Here is a 24655-nt window from a genome sequence, read left to right on the forward strand (position 1 = left end):
GGAAGACTTGCGAAAACTGGGGAAAGGAATACTAAAACAAATTTATGAGGCGAATTTGGTTGGTAATAGAAGCGGAAAACTTGGCATGCTCAAGTATTTCAAATACTTGAATGTAGTCAGGTCAGGAGGAGTCGGAATAATCGGCGGTTATGTATGAGGAAATGCATGAATGTATAAGAGACGAAGATCATTTGCAATGACAGATTAGTGTGGCATTCTAATATCTCTGCCTATTCCTACGGGAAGTAGGGTGATGGTTAGCTAGTTAGTTAATACATATTATTTATTTGTTAACTTAGATAATTTAAATATCGCCATTTTCGTAAAATATTACCTTATTCTTCACTGTTAGTGAATTGGGGAAAATAAGTTAGTGGAAATGATTTAGCAAACAAATGTGTTAATGGATTTTTTCTAAAGATTATCTCACTCTCACTATTTCCAAACTACTGGTGGAAGAGCATTCCACGCCATCGACCGCAACAGCTCAGGCACGCTTACTAAATTAAGTGTGCTGGTTAATTCCAATTCAATTTTTAACTACGCAAATATTTTTTTATCACCAAAGAAGCCATCTTTGGGGAACCATTCTACTGAAAATGTTGAATATAAAAGTAATGTGTTATTATCTACTCTGTGACTGAAACGTTGACTGAAACGGTGAAGTGGAAATGTTGTTTTTTTTTAATTTTCATGAAATCACTTGTCCATTTATGTAAATTAGATTATTGGTCTCCAAAAACCAAAGCAATTGGAGCAATGTACATTTACAATTTCCAACGTTACTGTAGCCAATTAATTTTATTACCAGATATTTTTTTAGTTATCTTATTTATTTGTCAATAAATATTAAGATATTTATCAAATATCGTAAAAAATGTTCATTATATACATTGGAAAATCCTTTGAATTAAGAATTATTATTTTTATAGACGATTTCCTACCATATCCCAGTACCTATTCTATTAGGTAAATATTAAATCTATTAATGAAGAAATTTTAATATAACGTTTCTTTTTTTGTAAGACAGGTTCAAATAGTGTTTTTTATTATTTTTTACTAATATTTATTTTTTATTATCTTTTGATTTCTTACTGTGATCGCTCTACTACCACTCTGCGTAAATAAACGCGCTTTGCGCAAAGCCAGGTGCTTTGTGTTTAGTGGTTTTTTTAAGTGATAAAAAATACCCCTATCCTTGTTTCTCGGATATGATTTAAGGAAAGCAGAAAGAGACAATGAATAAACCGTTATGTCGTCAAAGGAAGGTTAAAAAGAGAAAGACTACACTTTGTATTGCGCTATCTTTTTCATTAAGCGATTGTGCGACTAAATCGAGTTGCTTGTACTTTTTGATTTCATGTTCTAAGCTTGCGATGTATATGGAGCCGAAAACTAAGTGAAGACGGACAAAACTGTCCACATGTCACTTGTCAAATCGGCAGTTTCTGTACGTAACCTCCCATGCTACGTTCTTTGGTTGCTAAATAAAAATATGCTATAAAATTGCTGTATATACTCCATATACACTTGATTTTAGTCAACTGTTGAATTATTTTATTTTAAAATGCCAACCATCAGTGTCAAAAAAGACCTTCTCTTCAAAGCTCTCGGAAAAGTGTACAGTAAGTTTCATTAATGAAAAACAAATCTTTAATTTAATTTTACTTCAATTTAATTTTTAACCTTTAATTAGTTGTGTGGCATGTTCAATAATTTTTCATTATTCGTATGATAAATATTATTATTTTACTTCCAGCTGACGACGAGTTTCAAGATTTGTGCTTTGAATTCGGACTGGAATTAGATGAAGTGGTAATTATTTTGTATATTATAGTGATGAAACTTTCTCATATTGGCTACCTAAATGAACCAACTTAATAAGGTTAACCTAACCTCCAAAATAATTTTCCACAATGCAAAATGCTTTTGATCCTCGCTGTGCAAACAGCGCTGATATTCACTGACAATGACAGACTGTGCCATTAAAACCGTACAATATTATCTCCATATCCGTGTGTGCAGTAGTCAAAGGAGGAACTGAGTTAATTTTTATAATTTGCAATGATTTTTTTATGAACGTCTCACGAATCAGACCCAAAATCTTCATCTAGGAGGCTACAGCATAAAATAAAGTAACATAAACAAGTTGACCTACGAGAATACGCACAGTGACAAATTTCTAGGTTCATAGATACATCAAAACAATCATTGAAACAATATTCATATTTTAGCATAGTGTGGTTTTATGAGCGCAATGTTTTGTTTGAATTTATCCAATCATTTATTATGACCCGAGAGCTGAGTTTGAGTGATATTAGTCATTGTTAGGATATACATATGATTATTCATTCTCATTCATCAGACACCGGATAATTCACCCTACAGATAAGCCAGCCAGGTCGTCAGCTCTGGGATGCTCACATTTCCATACTCTTTTGTATGAAAAAAATAGATTATTTAAAGATCAGACACCTTTGATATTTTACTTCTTAATATTCCAATTAGAAACCTCTATATGCAATTTCTTCTCTTGCATCGGTGTTACCAGCGTCACATAAATAGGCACTACTCAACTTTATAGATACATTTTTGCATTTTTAAACTATCGAAGTATCACAATTGATATTTGCATTGTAATTTTGTAGACTACAGAGAAGCAGATGGTGGCGAAGGAACAAGGAGCACAGGCGGCTGAAGGAGGTTCGGAAGAAATATTGTATCGTATTGATATTCCCGCTAATCGGTACGATCTCCTCTGTCTGGAGGGGCTGGTCATTGGACTTATGGTTTTCCAAGGAAAGTAAGTATTGTATATAAGCTTAAATATCTTTTAAATAATATCAACCGGCACTGTTACACAAGTTAAAATGAACATTTGAAAAACCATTTAGCTTCCAAATGAGAAACCCAGACTCTCACAAATACATTTAATAGGTATTTTGAGATGCACATAATATACGTGTCTGTAGAGCTTTCCTCCGTATATTATTACATGCTCTTATGTGCTTTGTTAGCTGCAAAGAATATGTACTTCACCGTATGTATACATACCATGTAAAATTTATATAAAAGAAAATAAATAGTTAGTGCATTCTGTAAATAAAAAAATAGAGGCGGCCTATGACTGAAATTCTCGGCAGTGCATTTCACTAAAAAAATAGTAGTATGTATATAAAATAGGTTTGCTTCAAATTTTTACTATGTAATTCTCTTGTGACAAACATGTAAAATTGCATCCAATTGATCATTTTGGATTGTCTTAGAAACTCCTTCAAAAACAGTTGCTTTCTGAAGATGTTTCTTCGTAGGCGAATCAATTTCAGCGACAAAATCTATCAAACACACTCAATCTTCTGCTTCATTGTTTCTTCTTATAGTTAGCTAAATTGACATTTATCAATGTTTTTATAGTAGTATAGATAGCCGTGTTAACTTGTCACATTAATATATGTGGGTGTGTGTACTGTTCGTATTAGTAGCGCTAACATTTTGTGTTATTTTCATGAAATTCCAAAATGCATTGCTATGCATCACAGATTATGTTATCAAGGCATTTTTACACATGCGCCGGCAATCCACGGAGATGTATTTTCTTCACTGTTCTAACTCATGATTTGCCCCTACTAGCGAAGTCTTTCTCGCTCATAGCAAGATTCTCATATCACGATAGTTCAGAATTATGTGCAAACTAAAATATGCACGGCAACTCATTTGCGTTTGCGCAGAGATATAGAAGATAGTTTTTGCAATAGTTCTAGTGGGAACCTTTCTTTATAAATACTAAAAATGCTGTATAACTGAATCACAGATATTGGTATATTCAATTGTGTGAGGACAACTAGTGCATTGCACATACTGAAAACTGTGTGAGATTATTAATGATCATTATATTTTTGGATTCACATCGCAATCAATCATACTTTTAAATTTGAAGAAAAAAACTTTGCTTGTTATTTTCAGGTTGTCACCTCCTGTATACACTCTCACCAATACTGAAGATATTTACTCTCTTCACTTAACTCCTTCCACCTCCCAAATCAGGCCCTTTGCTGTTGCGGCAGTTCTCAGGGATGTTTCCTTCACGCAGGAAGCCTATAATAGTTTCATCGATCTTCAGGTATACCCTACATATTTTTAAATACCTAGCAGTTTTTGAGAAATTTTCAACCCTGCTAATTCTGCAATTTGAACAGATAAGGATTTTTTTTTAAATTTCATACCTATTTTATTTTTATTAATTATAACAACCATTAATACATTGTTGGTGGTTTTTTTTACATCAACCCCGACTTTAATTAGTATACTAATTAGGTTCATAGTACTATACTAATCACAAGTAACGCAAACCCAATTCTGATCTGTACAATGTTTTTTGGCGTCTTGCGCTGTACCAAAAGTAAAGAAACAAAACGCTTACAAGCGTCTCCCATTCTCTACCAACAGTGTGTAAATAATAATAATAATAAAATTGGATAACTTATATAGCGCCATTTTCGTAAAAAAATACCTCAAGGGCGCTTCACGGTGAATGAATTGGGGAAAATATTATGGTGGAAATGATTTAGAAAACAAATGTGTTTTTAGTCTTTTTCTAAAGATCATCTCACTCTCACTATTTCTAACCATTGGTGGAAGAGCATTCCACGCCGTCGGTCCTGCAACAGCAAAGGCACGCTCGCCAAATTTAGTGCGTTGCTTGCGAGCTGGTAAGATAACTTTGCCCATTGCAGATGTTGTAGCCGATCGAAGCGTGAGACGTCTATCAACCAATTCATCTGGAATACACAGCTCCTTAAGATACTCTGGAGCCATATTGTGTATTGATTTATACATGAGTAGGCAGAGTTTATACTCAACCCTTTCGGGAAAGCGTAACCAGTGGAGTTTGTGAAGTAGTGGGGTGATGTGACTGAATTTAGAAATTCCAAAAATTAGTCTCGCTGCTGCGTTTAACACTGATTGCAGTCGAGTCATTTTATTGTTTGGTAGACCCGTGTATATACCGTTACAATAATCTACTCTCGATATTACAAACGCATTTATTAATTGACGGGCAGCATCAACTGGCAGATTCTTGCGAATGCTTTTAATTTGCCTTAGCTGATAAAAACATGTACTTGTTGTTTTGCTAATTTGAGTCTCAAGGGAGAGATCAGAATCTAAGAACACGCCGAGCAGTTTGACGGCCGGTGTAGTGGTACTCTTTGGATTGAGTGGTGTCGTGTTATCAATCAAATTCTGTCGTTTAGGTGTGGCTATCCAGAGATGTTCCGTTTTGGACGAGTTTAACGTCAGTCTGTTTTCAGCCATCCATTCTCCTATTCTCTCAATGCACTTATTAATAGAGTCAACAAGTTTATATTTTTCCTCCGGCCTACAATAAAAATAAATTTGAGTGTCATCCGCATAGCAGTGAGACCACAATCCGTGTGACTTTATAATATTTTCTATGTCTTTCGTATATAGAAGGTATAGAAGAGGACCTAGGACTGATCCCTGGGGTACACCAGTAGAGACGGAATGATAAGGGGATTTAACTTTTTGAAAAATGACTGAATATTCACGTTCTCGAAGGTATGAGCAAAACCATGCAAGTGCTTTATCACAGATGCCGTATGTCTTCCTCAAGCGTTCCAGCAGAATATTGTGATCAACCGTGTCGAAAGCAGCACTCATATCCAAAAAGGAAACCAAAACAAGGTCACCAGCATCCACAGCAGTTATTATATCAGACAGTACTCTCACTACGCCTGTCTCTGTAGAGTGGTATCGCCTGTATGCCGATTGCCTCTCTGAAAACAACTTGCTATTTTCAACATACGTTGTCAGTCTATGGGCAACAATTTTCTCTATTATTTTTGATATGACAGGAAGGTTGGAAATTGGGCGGTAGCTTGAAAGGTCCTCGGAGTCCATCTGAGAATTTTTTATTAGTGGTGTAACGTTTGCCTTTTTCATGGCCCTTGGAACAATGCTTTTCTCCAGAGACATGTTTATAAGATCTCTTATAAATGGAGCAATCTCGTTAACACATTCTTTCAAAAGCCATGTCGGTAGTGGGTCCAGTAAACACTGTTTATTGGGCAAAGCATTAATAAGTTTTGTTACCTCACTTATATTTGTGGACTCGAAAATTTTCAGATACTGCAAGGCATTACAGGAAATTGTTGGATTTTTAACCAATGATGTTGCTTTCCGAATATTTTCGATTTTATTTTTGAAAAAAATAGCGAATTCGGAAGCAGTGGCTTGTGTGTTGATTTTAAGTTCACAATCTCCGCGGACAGATTGCAGACTTTGCCACAGGAGTTTCGGAGACGACCTATGTTCTCTAATTCTCGAACACCAATATGCAGATTGTTTTGATTGAATCAAAAATCTATTAGTGGTTTGTGCTTCGAGCCACTTTAAGCGATCTGAAACTAATAGCGTCTTTCTATATTTACGCTCAAAACGCCGTAGTTTTTGTTTTCCATGTCGACATTCCTCGTCAAACCATGCATCCGATTTCCTTTTACGAACGGTTTTCGTGGTTAAAGGCGCATGTTTGTCTATCAAGCTGAAAAGTACACCATTGTACAAATCAGCCAGCTGGTCGACATTCTTGGAACTACGATCAGTATCCAGACCAATTAAGGAGTTCGAGATATCGGTCTTAAATTTATTAATATCTAGTTTCCTCCACGACCGTGATGTGAAGGATCTGTAGATAGGGGTGGGTTTGCCGATATTGATTTCGCCATGTACTAGTTTGTGATCTGACAGTCCGATGTCTGTTACATTGACTGCAATATGTTCATCACATTTGCGTCGTATTATAACATCCAATATACCCCCTGCGTTATGAGTTGAGGTATTTACTTCTTGAAGACAATCAAAATCACTCAGAAGTACATTAAAGCGTTTGGTCGCTGAATCTGTTTCACGGTCGAAACGAATATTTATATCTCCAGTTATAATTAATAATTCTGTGCGAGTAACCGCCCATTCTAACAGGGATTTTATTTCTGAAAAAAATTTAGTAGTCGGTGCCTTAGAGCCGGGCCGATAAATTGTTATAAGAGTAAAATTTTTACTTCCTACTGTTATTCTGCAACAAATGGATTCGAAACTCGAGAACAAAGGTAATCTTATATTCATTAGTTTAAAATTATTGTTTGTAAGTATAACTATTCCGCCATGATTTGTCCACGAAAGGTCGTCACGTTTTTTACAATCTTCGGACCTGCGCGCCCGCTCAATAATATTAAAACCTCTGCTACGGAGCTGTTTAATGGTGACAGAGTTGCCATCTTCATGCCACGTTTCAGTAATAGCCAAAACATCTATTTTATAGTCCGCTACTATATCATAGATGTCATCGATCTTATTATTAATTGAGCGAGCGTTCCATGTACCAATCGAGACTGGATATGCTTTACCTACATGCCTATTTGGCTTCGCATTTCCTTGACTTTCAATGCCTACAGTATCTAAGATTTCCGGTAGATCTTTATGCTTTCTGCCTCCGCGACATCCTCTGTATCTTTTTTTCCGGATGTATCTTTCCTGATAAAGATTATTTGAATTTAAATTATGTTTAAGTATGTTACTTCTATTAAATGTATTAATTGCGGTGTGATTCTGAAACTGTAGAAGGTTCTCTACTGTGTAAACAATCCTAGATTTACTATCCTCCATACACATATTCCGACGTTTTAAGCAATTTACTTAAATGGCATGGACAAAATAAAGTCAAAGCATTGTTCATTTTTGGACAAAACAGTAATAAAAGTTATATTGATGGATTACTTTCCTTTGGGTCCGTCGAGCGTCAAATTACTGGTCACACGTGGTGTATCCGGCTCGGGTCTGGGAATCGCCTAACCATCGAACGCACTTTTAACACATTTGTTGAATATTGACAAAGATAAAGTTAATATTTTCGATAATTCTTCACAAAACACAGTTTTTTACAAGAAAAACTAATTTTTTTTTTCACTCAAACTGAGGCTAATGTTATACAGAAAATTTTTATGTAAAATATAAATTAAAAGAACCAGAGAGTCCAGAACAAATGATTTTTTTCCGGAGCGGGGTAAAAACAGGACCGGCAGCTAGGACAGCGCCAGAGAAGTGTAAAGTGCTTTTAAGCGTTTCCCGCTAACAATGTGAAATAACAATTCACTCATTTATTGATTGAAAGGCATTCAATTATTAAAACACATAAAAGTGTTTTTTTTAATAATTTATTTACCACTATGTATTGTGAATAATTTATTTTATGAACAAGAGTTGAATGTTACACATTTTAGCAAGGAATTAATTTTCACTTGCTGATTTTAGATTTTTTTTAATAGAATAATTAAAGCATATAGAATGTAGAATTTATTAATGCATCCTATATTTATAAATTTTTATTTTTTATATAACAAAACAAATACAATTGCGAAAAGTATTTGAAGTTACTTACTTGAGTTGACTATGTGGTTTTTATTACTTGCAGGATAAGTTGCATCAAAACATCTGCAGGAAGCGTACCTTAGTAGCTATTGGAACTCACGATTTAGACACTCTAAAAGGACCTTTCACTTACGATGCTTTGCCTCCTGATCAAATCAAATTCAGACCGTTGAATCAAACTCAGGAAATGACCGGCAGTCAGTTAATGGATTTTTACTCTGTAAGTTATCTACAAATCCATCAGGTTCTCATAGGCCAAAACATAATTGTTATTGTTACAGGTCGTAAGCCCTGTAAATGTCCGGACTTTCATATTCCTCTTCATCTATGTTTAGGTGCCAATAATAAATTTTATCCGTGTTTTAGACTCACGCCCAGTTAAAGCAATATTTGGGAATCATCCGAGATAGTCCCGTGTATCCTGTGATTAAGGATAGGAATGGTGTCGTGTTGTCATTGCCTCCGATCATTAATGGAGACCATTCAAAAATAAGTAAAGACACAAAAAATGTCTTCATCGAATGCACAGCTACTGATCTTACTAAGGTATTTATGGTATCAATATGGATATTATTTATGGTTTTATTAATCTGAAGTTATAAACACATGTAGTTTTTATTACGTAATCCTTTTCCATTTACTTGATTTAATATTCCATTTTGAATGGAGCATATTTTGAAATGCTTGGAGTCTCCGAGTTGTTTCTAATTTATATTTATATTTATATGTTTACAGGCAATCGTCGTTTTAGACACTTTGGTTTGTATGTTCTCAAAATATTGTTCCAAACCATATTCCGTCCAGAAATGTAAAGTGTTCAGTCCCGATGGAACGTGCCAATTGTATCCTGAACTAAGATATAGATCAGAACATGCATTTGTTGACAAAACAAATAAATATATTGGAATTAGGTACGATTTTATGCTTGTTTAATTAATTTCTTTAATAATATATACCACTGCCATTTACTGCTTTCGCCATTGTTTTATAGATCCCATAAAAATAAGTACATAATATTACAAAAGTTTGTGTTTCATAAAATATAAAAATAGATAAAACTCTCCTTACATTACTTTACATTTTATTTTCTCTCAATCTGATGTTTGTTTAGACTACTTATGATTTGATTAACTTAGTTTAAAGAATTACTAAATTTGAATATTAAATCAGCATCACTAGTTCCAGGAAACCAGTCCTTCCTTTTTAAAACTCATTTGTAATTATAAAATGTTACAAAGATGCTGACATCAATAATCAAATTTGTTTATTCTTGTTTTATTTTCTATAATATTTAAATGCATTTTTTAATGGTAAATGGAGAGATTTGTGTTTTTAATGCTATCAATTTAATGCTACTTGTGTAGGGCTAAGCTCAGTATTCTTTCAGTAATATCTATCAGTTTCCTAAGTTATTATGCCCTGCGTTATTTGCATTTCTGGTCAACCTTTTATCTCGTTACATACTAGATGATGTCGTATTCTAATTTCCCTTACTTATTATTACAAATCTAGTTGTGCTCTTATAAATGTGCCGTAATTGGAAATCATTAGAAAATTTTAATTAGCGTTTAATACTCTCAATTTTTTGTCAATGGATCTTAAGATAAAGTGATATGTTGAATGTTCACAGTGAGCCGGGAGATCAGTTAGCTAAACTTCTAACTAGGATGTGCCTCCCTTCCGAGTGCAGCGGGAATGTGCTATCGGTGCAAGTCCCTCCACTCCGACACGACATCATCCACGCTTGTGACATTTACGAGGATGTTGCAATCTCTTATGGGTAAGAACATTATGTTCCTGATTCATGCACAAAGAATATATGTACAAATATTTCTCTTATGCTCTGTCTCATACTGAAATAAGACAGCATGAGAGAGAGTACTGTGAGGGGACTGCGGACCAACAGAGATGCCAGTTGCGTTTCCTGTTGACCTGCAGCCCTACCGACTCACCATGATATTGACTAAGTTGAATGTTTTTTAATAATTGCCAGTTACAACAAGATCCTCCAAGGAAAGAAGAGGAAGACAGTTGTGGGATCGGGTGCAGCATATCAGCTGCCGGTTAACAAGCTTTCTGAGCAGCTGCGGATGGCCGCCGCTCAAGCCGGATGCACGGAAGCCCTCACATTTAGTTTGGTAACATATAATAAGCTTTCGATTGCTCGAGTATAAGTGATATATTTTTAAGTGTTGTTTTCTGGCCCCTATCTGAGTAGATAGAAATATACTAAAGGGTATATAGATTACATTACTATATGAGAAAGGAAATGGAAGAGAAAGAGTAGGTTCTAACTAAGAAGTTAAGAACAGCAAAAGGAGAATAGCAGCAATGGCTAGAGGCTAGGGGCTGGGGGATATGCCCCAGCCTACCCATGCAAGCTTAGGAACCTTTTAAGAAAACGAAACATTGTGTAATGCATATTTAAGACGTATCAATTATAATGCACATTATAAGTGTATTGATGAATTTTCAATGACATGTTATATTAATATTTGTGTTTTTGTTTTAGTGTTCCCGCGATGATATTTCAACTAAGCTCGGAGTGGCTATAGAATCTGTCCCTGCCGTGCACATTTCTAACCCTAAAACCTTAGAATTCCAAGTGGCAAGAACACTTCTACTACCCGGGCTACTAAAAACACTGTCGGCAAATAAGAAGATGCCTTTACCAATCAGGCTCTTTGAAATTAGTGATGTTGTTATCAAGGATACCAAAGCAGGTAAGGAGGAATCTGTCGAGTATAAATTTATGCTTCTGTGCGTGGATTCTATTCCTATTAGGTGTTTTTGTACTGTTCGTATAGTGTAACTTTGAACTGGCATCTGAAGTGCAAATTTGGACACCTTAATTTTATTTAGTGCTGCATTATCTAACACAGATCTACAGACTGTTGAGTGTAGATAAGAGTTAAATATAATAAAATCTTCACAAAATAAAAGCTTACAGCGCTTCATACACAAAACATATTGCAAAACTTGTGGTTGTTTGTATTTTATTTTTGTGAATAGTTTCAACTAGTTTACTAAGGCTGTCTTCGCTTGTTATTGGCTGGTATTGGTGTTGTGGCTTTGATCACAACCAATGTGCAGTATGTATCAATCTAAAATGTGTTCTTTTTGCAACTATATCAGAATGCAATTTCATATCTGAAAGGTGCTTTAATTAAGAGATTCATAAATATATGAGATGAAGTGCACAGGTTGCTACAAAATAATTGTAAATATTTCCTGTTTTGCAGAGGTCGGTGCGAGGAATTCCCGCCATGTTTGTTGTGTTCACCTCGGCAGGACCGCCGCTTTCCAAGTAGTGCACGGATTGCTCGACAACTTCATGAAACTTCTGGCCGTGCCCTGGAGCAAGGAAAATGGCTACTACCTCAAGCAGGCTGAAGGTATAACTCGGTATTCTTGATGGAATGTCATTTTTTTAAATTTTAATGCCAGTAATTCAGCATAAAATATTAATTTAGATTTTTTTGTCTAAAACTTGTCACAACCTTACACTTGTAATTCATGTATGGAAAAAACATGTACATATTTCATTTGTAAAATTTCTAGAAAATTAACTTATAAACTTAAATTATAGCCTAAAAACACTTTTATGTGGATCAGTGACTGATTATGAATTTTATAATAAATTTTTTAATTTTGAATAAATTTACATTCTTAGGAATTATTAATTATTTGGGAGGGCTGTAGCATTACAAGTAATTTAAATGTCATTGTGAAAGGGATTTTTAAATTTCATGTCTTCTGTGTGAGACTGTTTGCATTAAAAGTTACTGGAAGTTAGAATGATCGGGGTGTAAATTGAGGAGCAGGCAGTATTTTTTCACGTGATGCCATATTCATAAATCCTGGAAAAATCGCTCTGTAATGAAAAATTAATATCTGTACCCAACGGATTCTCCAGTTCTTTGGACACGTTGCGCGTGTCAACGAGGATAGTCTGGAACGACTATTTGTGATCGGTAGCCTGGAGGGAAAGAGAGGGAGAGGAAGATCCCCCACACGATGGACCGATCAAATTAAGGCAGCAGCAGGCACCTCAGTGGTTGGAGTGCTACGTGCAGCGCAGTCAAGGGATAACTGGAGAAGAGTCATTGCTTCTGCAAGGGTCACAACCCTCAGCAATGAGGATTAAGACGGAGAAGAATGAAAAATCCATACAAAATAAATTATGCCGATCCTCACCCCTGTATGCTACCTTCATTCAGTTTGTACTGCAAAGTCAAAGACAAGTGACACAAGTTTTGGGTTTTTTTTTACTGCTTTTCTTTACGTTAAAAATTACACTTACAGAATAGACCTAATAATGAATGTTAAAAATAGACCTTTTGATGATTTTTCTAAATAGAAAATAAGTTTATTCTTATTGAATTTATTTTTAGATCCTGCATATTTCCCTGGTAGATGCGCCGAGGTTTTACTTAAAGGAAAGGCAATTGGAAAGATTGGTGTCCTCCATCCGGCCGTTCTGGGAAAGTTTGACTTGGGCAACCCGTGTTCTGTTGTCGAATTCAATTTAGATCCGTTTGTTTGATTTTACAAAACGGCATGTTTGTATAAGTAATCCGATTATTGAATTATTAAAAGGTGATATCCTTTGTCAGAATATGAATTTCTTATATTTACCCAGCTTTTTTACTTTTCTAATTTCCAGGAAAAAGAGTGTCAACAAAATGTGAACTGTCTACAAATTGATGCAGTGATTTTTATTTGTTTTCATAATACAAACAATATTTATTTATTAATTTATGTTATGAAGATTGTCTTATCTAAATTAATACATATAGCAATTCGATCAAATTGAAAATAAAATTCTTTCAATCCATATTTGAATTGGAAAATACTTTATTAATCTTAAAATAAGTTGTGAACTTGTACATTGAACTATATACAAGAGGCAATTTGTAAAATATGAAATAATAATCTTTTATTGTTGCCCCAGCATTCATGATGCGTGGACATTTTATCACAAAAAGAAACTCTTTAATTTTAGCGGGAATCCTTAGCTTTTATGTGTGCTTTGAATTTCTCTGGCAACAAATGGAATATTATTTTCCTTTCTAATTTTTTTTACTGGTTAAAATAAGGATATTGCCAATGAATATTTTCCATAATCTGTCTGACTTCACCTATCCAAATAAAATAAAATTATAATCTCCACAAACAAAATGACGATGCTCTTGTGTATGTACCATGTTTTTTTTTATGTCGCATCCGCTTCAAAGCTCTCTGGAAGTAATATTTCATAAAAAGGGTGCAAAATTATGCACATTAATTTTTATCAATGTGAACAAGAAGAACAAAAAGGGCATAAACATCATTCAGAGAATTAACACTGAAGGGTGTTCAAAGTACATTTTTATTATTACAAAAAAATATTGGCAAATAATGATAATTTCCATATTTCCGTATATAAATTATCTCTAGAAATTACAGTAACTAAATATGCTGTATTTTATAAAAATAAGTTAGTGCTACCTACCTCAGAATATGTATTTATTACACCTAATGAGGGTAAACAGTTTCTATTTTAAAAATGTAATAAATATTAAAAACAAATAAAGTTGTAAGGCCGGCCTACTTTTTTATTGTATTTTTTTAATGACACTGCAAATTTTTTTAAAATTAAACTTACCTATTACTTGAGTGTATTTATATAAACTCATATGTCCATTTTTATTTCCAGTGTTGATACTGTGTATCTATGGAGATAAGTTTTCCGGTCTAGGTAGCATTCTTAATATTTTTTAATGACATATTTTCTTCTAATTGCCATTTGGAGAATATTATTATATATTTATATTTAAAACATTATGTAGATGTTGATTTGGAAATAAAAAGTCAGTACTTATACATAAATGTGTATTTAAAGCACCAATGGGAGAGATTGTCTTATTATAAGGGTAAGCTGGTTCTGTTCCGCGGGTTAATAACGACAATGAACAACACTAGTTAAACTTTATTAATAAAATCAATTTAGTAGTACACTCAAACACATATATTTACGTATTCATTTATGGTTAACAAAACGAAAACCAAGAAATAAAATAACATTTAATAACTATAATATATAAAATAATACAATCGATAAATACTTAATTAATTTTAGATTCAAACGAGACTAGAAGTATGTGATTCGTTGTTACATTTACGAATTAGTAATCAGTCAAAATTAAAAATATGAACAGATTCTGTCACACCGAAATACTGCTGCGTATAATCATTCCATATTTATTAAAGATCAATCTAATAAAAGTGGAAAACTAAATAGTTTTTCAATTTCAGATCTATCAAAAGATTCCTCCATTAGAAACGGGCACTGATAAAATGACAATTCCATAAGTTTGGGGGCGTTGGCTTTAATGGCGAGAACAACTTTAGTTGTAACGTGCAAACAGCGAGAGAGACTCAAGAACGTCAGTCTTTGGAATATATTAGTGGAGAAGTAACTTATTAAGGCACTTGTGGAGAAATAGCCGTGGCGGAGCTTCAGAGACTTCAATCCTTTCAGGTTGACCAATCTGAGTAAACTAGAATCAAACAGACTCTTGCAAGTAGTAATGTGTAGAGTAGTGAGGGACGTGCACTGAGAGAGGAGAATCATTATTTCGTCGGTCAGTGTGTCCCCGTAAATACACAGATGTTTCAGCATGTGAAGTTTAGAGGAAACTAGAAGCTCTAGAAATTGACTCGGTATATTTTTCATTTTTTCCATATTAATGTTACACAAATAACCGCACACGAGCATGCTATTCAGGCTCGAGGAGGTTAGAGCAAAATTTGAAAGAATTATTGTCTCCAATTTGAGCAAATATTCAAAAGGAATCTCAAATATGTAGCTACGGTCACTTTCCTCGGTACTAGTTTGAGAAATAAGAGAATTACGAAAGCTCAAAAACCGAAGTTCCTGCCAACTTTTTAAATCTTCAAAAATACTTTGGTCCACTTGCGATATAGAAATCTCTAGATGCGTTATATTAGGACAATACGCTGTCAAAGGCACTCTGATCTGTTTGTACAGCTTGAAGTATTGCAGTTTGACGACTTTCAGGCGGGAAGCGACTCTCGGGAGAATATCCTCCGACACTTGGCGGTAGTTCTTCATGCACAGGATGACTCGCATGTTCTCCCACACGGCCGCAGACATGGCGAGAATGTGCCATCGCTGACAAACTTGCTCCACCGACTGGATGCTTTCGAAATCCAATAGAGAAAATATAAAGATCAGGATTTCGTTCGGTAGAATGTTTATGTTGGTACAATATGGTGGGAATACGTTCTCCATTCCCGAATCATCGTCCATGGAAGCGGATAAACTCCTGTTTTCCAACGAATGCATTGCTTGTACCATTCCAGCAGCATGGCACCATATGATGAAATTAACCCGATTTCATAACCTTAAAAAATAATTTTGTTAAAACTATCATAAATATATGAAATACACAAAGAACTCGTGTAATTGTCAATAGTGTCAAAAGTTTGTTACGTAAATTGTATATAATATAAACACGAGTGTTATGAAATAATAAAATACACTCTGAAATATTTTTATGGAGAAGGTTTTGCGTATTCAAAATATTAGGGATCGATTATTTAAATTTCAATACTTAGTATATGTATAAACTTACTGTTGTTCCTGCAATCTCTTGTACAGATACAATATTTTTACATTTTATTCCCAAAAATAACATAATTAAATAAAAAAATATTTTGACGTTTCGCTGTATAAATAGATTTCCGAGAAGCGCCAAATTCAGTTTTTCCGTTTTCTATTCGAAGGAGGTCACGTGACGTCACAGTGACGTGAACATAGCTATGATTCTTGACAGCGCCATTGACGATCCGTACCGTAAAATTTCCATGGTAAAAAATGTAATAGGCTTTGCATTTTTGAATCCATCTTCATCAAACCTAGTACTATATAAATTAGTTAGTCTGTGCCTAGTACCGTATGTGCATAGTATTCTAGGTACTGCACTATGTATAGCTATGAAGACAGACAAATCAAAAGACCTGAAATTATTATGAACGTCATTTGTAATAACGGCATAATATTATATTATAAGAATGATATGTATTTGTATTGTATTGATATGCTCTTTGTATTTTTAAAAATCCAATTGAGATAGAGAAGTGGTTTAAAAAACCCGATACAAATAATAATAATAAAAATAACAATAAAATACAAACGACAGAAAAGTTTCAGATAAAAAGTGGATATACGAGTGTGTACATAGGTACCTATTACCTACATCGTACGTTATTGTGTATGTACGCCCTATTTAAACCCTATTTAAATTGTATATTGTATCATACAATTCGCGCATACATATTTAAAATTTTAATGAAAGGAAGTACAAAATGTATATAAACTTATTCGTACGAAATTGCATATTCCAATGTCCCTAATAATTATATGTATTTTAAATTTACTCATCCTCTGAATAAAGCACTTCTCGTTGAAAGTCTATTAAAAATGCGGTTAGACAAGTGTACCGTAATTAGGTATTCCCTTACCTTTCATAACGCAGTAATAGATTAAAGAGGTTTGCACAAATATATATAAGGCTCATTTTCAAATACAATTTATACATAATACGTTATTTTCTTATGGAGACTTGTCGGAGACATCTTTTGGAACTAAATATAGCATTCAAATTCAGGTAAAATAACAATATTGTGTGATAAATAGAATACTTCAAAAATATTTAATACGGTTCGAGTGTTAAGGAAAAATTATGTTTTCAGAATATGCAGATATTTCCATCGGGTGTAATCTTCTTCAGTTTTCTAGTAGTGGTTTATGGAGATTTTAATGAAAGGAGATTTAAAGAACAACTTACTCATGGATCGCCAATTAGAAAACGAGTGTTTATGAAAATGCCATATAATTTAAATATCAATAAAAATAATTCGCTCAGAGGGATCTCCCTCCTCGACGATGTTCGCCAACTTAGGGAACGGCGTCAATCTGGTTACCAATACAAACGTCCATCCGTATCGTTTGATTTGCCGACCCGGGGATCTCCAGCTACTCCTTCAGGCAACAAGCCTACTCGACCGGGTTACCAGTATCAAGAACCGGGTAAAAGTTCAACGACGTTAGAACCACGCAACGAGGGCGATAACTACGCGTATCCTGCACCGGGCCGAAGTCCAAATCAACGTCCACAAACCAATATAATACCGATGCTCAAAAACACGGAAGTCAAGGTGTCCGGGGGATATCAATCTTCAGCCGGTCAGTCGGGTTATTCTAACGCTCAACCAAACGGTCCTTCTTATTCTTATCCTCAGGCAATTCCATCCGCTCCAAAAATGGCAACGGATTATTCGTACCCCATACCTTCATCGTCTCCGCAACCACAATCTTCTTCTGATCGATCTTACAACTACCCTTCGCAACCTTCTTTTTCCACACCTGGAGTTTCCGTTTCTTCATCAGCCGTTTCAACATCTGGCCCTACGTATTTATCACCAACGAACGACCAGTCCACACAAGATCCTTCTTATTCGTACAATAAACAAAACACTTCTCCGAAACCTTCATTTTCATCTACGTCAACAGGTGGACCGACCTATTTACCTCCTATTTCTATTTCTGGTCGATCACCAACTTCATCTCCGTCGCCACCAATATCATCATCTTCCCAGCAGCCCTCGAACTCGTATGTGCCTCCGAGCAACGATAATGGGATACAAATTCCACAAGGCCCCGTCACATCTCCTACAAGCAGATATATCCCTCCTCGTGCATCTCCCGCTGGTAAGCCCAGTCGCCCTGATTCTACGTACTTGTCTCCAAACCAAGTTTCTTCCACTCCTGTCCAGCTGCCACCGGCGGAACAACCTTCGATTGGTAATTCATACTTGGCTCCGATTTCTTCGTATTCTCCAGCTCCAGTGAGCTCTACTTCTGCTCCGAGTTCCATTCCTCCGGGGAGTTCCTACGTGCCTCCTACTCCTACCCCTTTTCAACGTCCTGTAACTTCAACTAACGCTCCTCCATCTTCGTATTCCACTCCAGCCAGCTCGTATTTGCCGCCATTTTAAATTTAATATTCGTAATCAATTGGGAAGAAATGAGATATACTAAATATGTGCACAAAAATAGCAGAAATAAACAAATATCATCTCCCCATTTCTAAACGGTACATTTTATTAATACATTAAAGAATTCATGTTGTAAGTATAATTTATATGAAACTTCTGTTAAATAGGAAATGCAATTGAAATAAAACGTTCAACTTAGTCATTCGCTTATTTTATTTCTCTCCAAATTTCCATTTCATTTTGTATTAAATATACAGATTTTGTAATAATAATAACTAAATAAAAAAGTACCTCAATGTCAATGTCACAAATTATGTTCCTATTTATCTTGTCGTTTAACGCTGTTAAATTTAACGAGAAAAACAATACATTCCAACGCAATTATTGTGTACGATCATTCATACCATCATTCGTGACATTATCATGTATATAGTACAGAGCTTGTGACTCGAATTACTAATAAAAAACTGAATAAAAAACAAAAGTGAAGGGGATTGTTACCAGAACCAGAACCCACGCCCAGTCAGCAACGTGAGAGGTGCTCTTACATACTCGTATTATTGTATCTCAGCAGTATTCGTGTTCAGTTTTCATCGTAAACAACTTCGAATCGTATATTAGTCGCTTGCCAAGGACTTGAAACGTAAGTAAATACAAAAATATACGTTTGCAAACGTCCCATGTAAAACCATAATTATATTATTCCCAAAAATATTGACGACAACTTGGACTGAACACCACTCGTTACAAATTATGGCACGCCATAGTTGGTTATGTAATGTTACTTGTGCAAAGTAAACAATTTTTGAGTGATGGAAATAAGTTTTTACCTATTTTCTGAATCCAAGGACACTCATTGTGTAGATGTGTAATTAGGTACATATATTACTAATCTTTAATATTATTTGGCTTCGCGAGAAGTAAGACAAATTTGTTTGGCTGTGTTTACTGATAATTGAACGGAGGATGATGCTTTTTGCGATATAATCAATTCACAGTTAACGTCCAACAGTACTTCCTTTTATCATAACAAATAGTGAGTTTATAATGGAATCAAATATTAACTTCTAAATTAGTAAAAGGATTCCGATGTCGGAAGATACGTGGCTTGTTTAGATTTTATGAAGTACTATTTTTAGAACAAATATTATTCAGTCGGGACAATGAACGTTACTATTCTCATCTTAAAAATTAACTACGTATTCTGATTTTTAAAAAAAAACTTTATTCTATTTATACTAATTGATCCTGTAATTTATGTGAATGTGTATTCTATTTCAAATAATAAAAGTAAATATAATAGTAAAATAATATCCCTGAATTTTAACATAATTTTATTCAATATTACTTACATAAGTATACTTATGTACTTCCATAAGGTACATACTATAAAAATGGCTAATCTCTTTACGGGAGTGTTACTTATATCGAAGCAAAATCAATTATCTTACGATTATAGAGAAGTAGAAATGCAAAGATAAAAAATATCTCAGTGAAGAAACTTTCTAAAAATAATAAACATTTTGTGTAGTATGCACATTTTAGAATTTACATACAAAAATCTGTTTTTAAAGAAAAGTATATACTTAAAATCTTTATCATAACGTACATATATAATTATTATTATAATACACTACTTAAATTCATTCAATTTTATTTTATTTCCTCAGATTTTTTTAAATCATAAAATCATGGTTTTCAACCCCTGCATTGTTGTGTAAATAACATAGAATTTTGTCTAGCCGGGAGGCTAGACAAAATTCAAAAAGGTGGGAACCAGTCTGATGATGTCGGTAACAACGAAACCCGGTCACTGGTCAAATAAAATATAGGTGGAAAAAAAACTATATACATAGTTAATATTTTATTTTTATAAATATGAGTGTTTTTTCGCTCCAATATAACCCTGTACTGTGGTACCTGAAGCGCAGGACCTTGCCTTCGTTATACTAAACCAGCGGTCGTCACACTTTTCTGGTCAAGGGCCACATGGGACAATGTGAGGTATCACTGCGGGCCGCACACTTATGAATTGGGTATTATGTACGATAGCCGACTGTTACATGCTAGGTTCCAGCTCGAAGCTCCTATACATACTCCTAGCCAACCCCTATCTGGGCATTTACAGGGCTTATGACCTGTCATTGGCTGGTTTAAGTGGCCACTTGATGCTATTCCCTGAAATAAATTTAAAAATCGAGATTTTAAGTACTCAAAATATTGGTCGCCGTAGCTACCCGCACACTTGCTCTTCTTATTCCCAAATTCCCGTCCCGCGTAAGTACTTTTATTTAGTTTACTTTGCACGCAAAATCGGTTTTGGTAGTCATTATTCATTATTGTCTACTAAAATTGTTACTATATCGCGGGCCGCACAAATATCTGCCGCGGGCCTCATTCGGCCCGCGGGCCGCAGTTTGACGACCAAGGAGTACCCTACGTTTAGTAAAGCGATCAAAAATAATCGATCGCAATGAAATTTATTTGTCATTTAAAGGGAGTTAGTCGATGTTACGAACTCTATATATTGCAACATATAATATTATTGAGCATATAAAAGAGGGGTTTGTGTTCATTTGCAGATAATAATTGAAAATGAAACTTTATTCGGTATCTGACGGGCCTCCATCTCTCGCCGTTCGTCAGGCGCTGAAGTTCCTGGACATTCCGTTCCAACTAATCAGCGTGGACTTCGGGGCCGGAGATCACATGACGGCACAATTTGAGCAGGTATTTAAGACTTAACTTATAGAAAAATGATTGCATTTGTCATGCAATCATATTTCTATCGGGTGAGGATTTCACAATCAGGAAAATAAGATAATACATTTTTCATGTTGTATACGCTATTACTATATTAGTTCGAATTAAGCATATAGCTTTGATGTTGGTATAAGTGTTCCTTAGGAGCCAGAAGTTCACAACATTTTGGGTGTGTATCTCCACTTAGGAGTTATTTTTACTTTTCGACATTTAAATATAGATAAAGCAGAATAGGGAAGTCTCGCTGTTTACAGGGCTTACGACCTGTCATAGGTTGATTTAAATGATCACTTTATACACGCATACCCTCGAAATGTCCCGACCCCTAGGGTGTCTTCTCCCGCCACCATCCTTTTAAATGTATCGTTGTTCGTTTTTTATTATTATTTTTCACAAGAATGGTTGGAGTTATAAGAAAGAGCGGAGACATCTAGAGTCCTGAGGAACGCTTTGTGAACGCGATATTGAGGTTTATTCTACTAATTCGCCTACACTGGACGATATATTATTGGATTTTCAATTGTCCTCCCGCTCCACGCCTTACCTGATTTTACTTTCTATGCCTTAATTGCTATGAGTTTGCAACGCCTGATAATTCATGTAATTTTTATTCTCACGTATTGTCCGCCTCCGTAGTGTAATGGTCAGCACGCTCGGCTACCGTTCTGGAGGTCTCGGGTTCGATTCCCAAGGGGGGTAAAATAAATATAAGTGATTTTTTCACTGTCATATTTATCCAATATTACCCTGGACTGGTACCTGAAGCGGAGGGCTGATCACCTTTCCTTCATGTGTAAACGATCAAGATAACACTGCGTTTATATGACGCAGTGCCCTATGCACCACTGGGGTGCGGATAAGGGTTTAAAAATAAAAAATGTACAAGAACTGTATGTTACTAATTAGTAAAAATACAAATGTAAATTGTAAAATAAAAATGTGCCTAATACAGCTGTTTATAATTGTAAACAGCTGTATTGGGCACAAACCTAGATTAAAAGTATCTTTTTGGTTGGTTGATAGATATTGCTATAACACCGTCAATATACATTATGCACAAGAAGTTAATTAAATAATACACAGAAACCACGAAGTGTATCTACTTACTTATTATTTCTATTTCCGCAGTTAAATCCACAAAAAGAAATTCCAGTATTAGATGATGATGGGTTTTGCTTGGGAGAAAGTAACGCGATTCTTCAGTATATCTGCGACAAGTACAAGCCTGATTCCGATCTCTATCCCAAGGATCCTAAAGTGAGGTGTGTATTGCCTACTATATGGTAGTTAGACCTAGGCCTGGGCGTATTCCATACGGAGGTTAAAGGTTTATCTACGTAGTGCAGATATCGCCAAACTTACTTCAGGAATTTTATTTCTAGTGTCATTAACATTTTTTACCCGTATTGTCAGGAAATGTATTTTAATATTTCAGAAAAATATTTGTTTTTTACCGAGTAGAAATAAAGTCAATGGTAAATATGGTAAGTGTGCGTAGTGGCGTAATTAAATCGTTAACTTTCGTTTGGAGTCCCAGCCTGAATTTTTAGGCCCAAAAAGCCTTGGCCTATCGGCTCTCGTATGAATTCGTCCTTCCACGGGTGCTGTCCAGACAGCACATGGGTATTTTCCTACAAATCATAAACTGAAGTAAATATAAACAGTTTTCCAAAGTTGTGCCTATATATATGGTCATGAGAAAAGAAAATCTCTGGAATAATTTTCTTTATAACATCATGGATGTATAAATTTTGTATCAGTGTGTAGCAAAACCTTGTAGCGAACACTTTTCTTTTATGTTATACAGCCCCTCTTCCCGAGACAAGGAAGTTCGCAATATTTATTTTAATACATCGGTATTTTCAATTTTCAGGGCGATCGTTAATCACAGATTGTGTTTCAACATATCGACGTATTACCGGTATATATCTGAATACAGTGTAAGTAAATATAATAATTAAGAATTACATGAAATAATTTTAAATTTTTCTTTAAAATACGTAATTCAAGTTACACAATATATTCTGCAACGCGAATGAAATTTAATTTTTACAAACTTTACATAATATTTACACACGTTGTATGAAATCGGTTTCAGATGGCTCCAATATTTTTCGATTACGAGAGAACTCCTCTCGGTTTGAAGAAAGTCCATATTGCTCTCGATGTTTTCAACACTTATTTGAAGAGATCGGGGAAGAAGTATGCCGCTGCAGATAATGTGACCATTGCCGACTTTCCTCTTATTACTGCCACAATGTGTCTGGAGGCAATCGCATTTGACTTCTCGCAATACAAACTGGTAAGAAATAGTATCCATATTGTAAGACTGTACTTATAATTATTATTTAATGGTATCGAATACCGAACGGTGGTGAATACGTCAATAGGTCGCCATCTATCGATTTTTATGCTAAACAGGAAGGTAAATTTACTTAGTACGGAAATGGAAACAAGCGTAAAACTGGCATTAGTATGGTAAATGAAAAATTAATAATCGCCCGGTGACTTCAAACGGGCTCTATCGACACTCATCGTAAAGGGGTAGAGCACTTTTAAAATCGCATCATATTCAATTTCAATCTTTCTTCCTTTAACCCATTGATGCATAGGGCACCGTATCGCATTGACTCAGTATTATCTCTAATTACAAGGAGAGGGACTCAATGACATAATAAAACTTTTAAATATATATGTGCATATATGAAAACAAGTTGACTTTCGGGCGAAGACGTTTTATGATTTTTTAGACGTAGGTTACGAAACAATATCGAGCAAGTTATTTACGTAATTCGATTTTCAGGTAACCGAGTGGTACGCTACCTTCAAGAAACAGTACCCCGAGTTATGGGACATCGCTGCGGAAGGGATGAAGGAGATCAGCGACTTCGAGAAGAATCCTCCCGACCTATCTCACATGGTCCACCCGATACACCCAGTTCGTAAAGGCAAACAATAATATTGTTATAAACATACACAAATAAATGTTACGTGATTTATGAATATGTTCATATGATTTATAATAATAAACTAATAATGAATTGCATCATTTTTGTTGTTGTCATTATACATACGACTTCCTATAAGACATGTAATATTATTTTATTTATTATAGTTATATTTTTTTTGTACAATTTAATACAATTTCTACATAATACAATCCTATAATTTTAGTTGCGCTGAGCCTCTCCAAAAAAGAGACTGAGCTCTTGTGCTTGCAGTTATTTAATTTGTTTTGAACGAGTCAAAAGTACTTAAGTCCTGTTTATAAAAATAACTGTATTAAAATACATATATACATATCATATCAAGGTAGTAATAGTAGTAGCTACGTATACCAATACGCACATTTGCAATTTAGCATTGAAAAATGAGATTTTAT

The 24655-nt window shown here is 34.8% G+C and overlaps 3 protein-coding genes across 3 annotated transcripts; 2 read left to right on the forward strand and 1 right to left on the reverse strand.

Annotated features, from left to right (window-relative positions):
- Positions 1-1428: 1428 nt before the first annotated feature.
- Positions 1429-13063, forward strand: LOC148300048 (phenylalanine--tRNA ligase beta subunit-like). The gene is made up of 12 exons (XM_088275353.1): positions 1429-1625; positions 1760-1815; positions 2649-2803; positions 3964-4120; positions 8489-8665; positions 8812-8991; positions 9181-9356; positions 10076-10225; positions 10439-10583; positions 10958-11168; positions 11688-11840; positions 12840-13063. Exons 1-12 carry the CDS (start codon positions 1568-1570, stop codon positions 12989-12991), a joined length of 1770 nt encoding a protein of 589 aa, XP_088131479.1. The 5' UTR covers positions 1429-1567; the 3' UTR covers positions 12992-13063.
- Positions 13064-14398: 1335 nt separating this feature from the next.
- On the reverse strand, positions 14399-16203 carry LOC148300049 (uncharacterized). Its single transcript, XM_088275355.1, has 2 exons — positions 16086-16203; positions 14399-15854 (listed from the first exon to the last, which is right to left on the reverse strand). The coding sequence occupies exon 2, from the start codon at positions 15806-15808 to the stop codon at positions 14699-14701; it is 1110 nt and encodes a 369-aa protein (XP_088131481.1). The 5' UTR covers positions 15809-15854; positions 16086-16203; the 3' UTR covers positions 14399-14698.
- Positions 16204-19031: 2828 nt separating this feature from the next.
- Positions 19032-24324, forward strand: LOC148300050 (glutathione S-transferase 1-like). The gene is made up of 6 exons (XM_088275356.1): positions 19032-19153; positions 21093-21240; positions 22402-22535; positions 23147-23213; positions 23372-23575; positions 24077-24324. The coding sequence occupies exons 2-6, from the start codon at positions 21106-21108 to the stop codon at positions 24230-24232; spliced, it is 696 nt and encodes a 231-aa protein (XP_088131482.1). The 5' UTR covers positions 19032-19153; positions 21093-21105; the 3' UTR covers positions 24233-24324.
- Positions 24325-24655: the final 331 nt, after the last annotated feature.

The sequence above is a fragment of the Brachycentrus maculatus genome, unplaced genomic scaffold (assembly GCF_059751285.1).
Source record: "Brachycentrus maculatus isolate JH-2025_06_01 unplaced genomic scaffold, ASM5975128v1 h1tg000848l, whole genome shotgun sequence".
In the NCBI taxonomy this organism is placed as follows: Eukaryota; Metazoa; Arthropoda; class Insecta; order Trichoptera; family Brachycentridae; genus Brachycentrus; species Brachycentrus maculatus.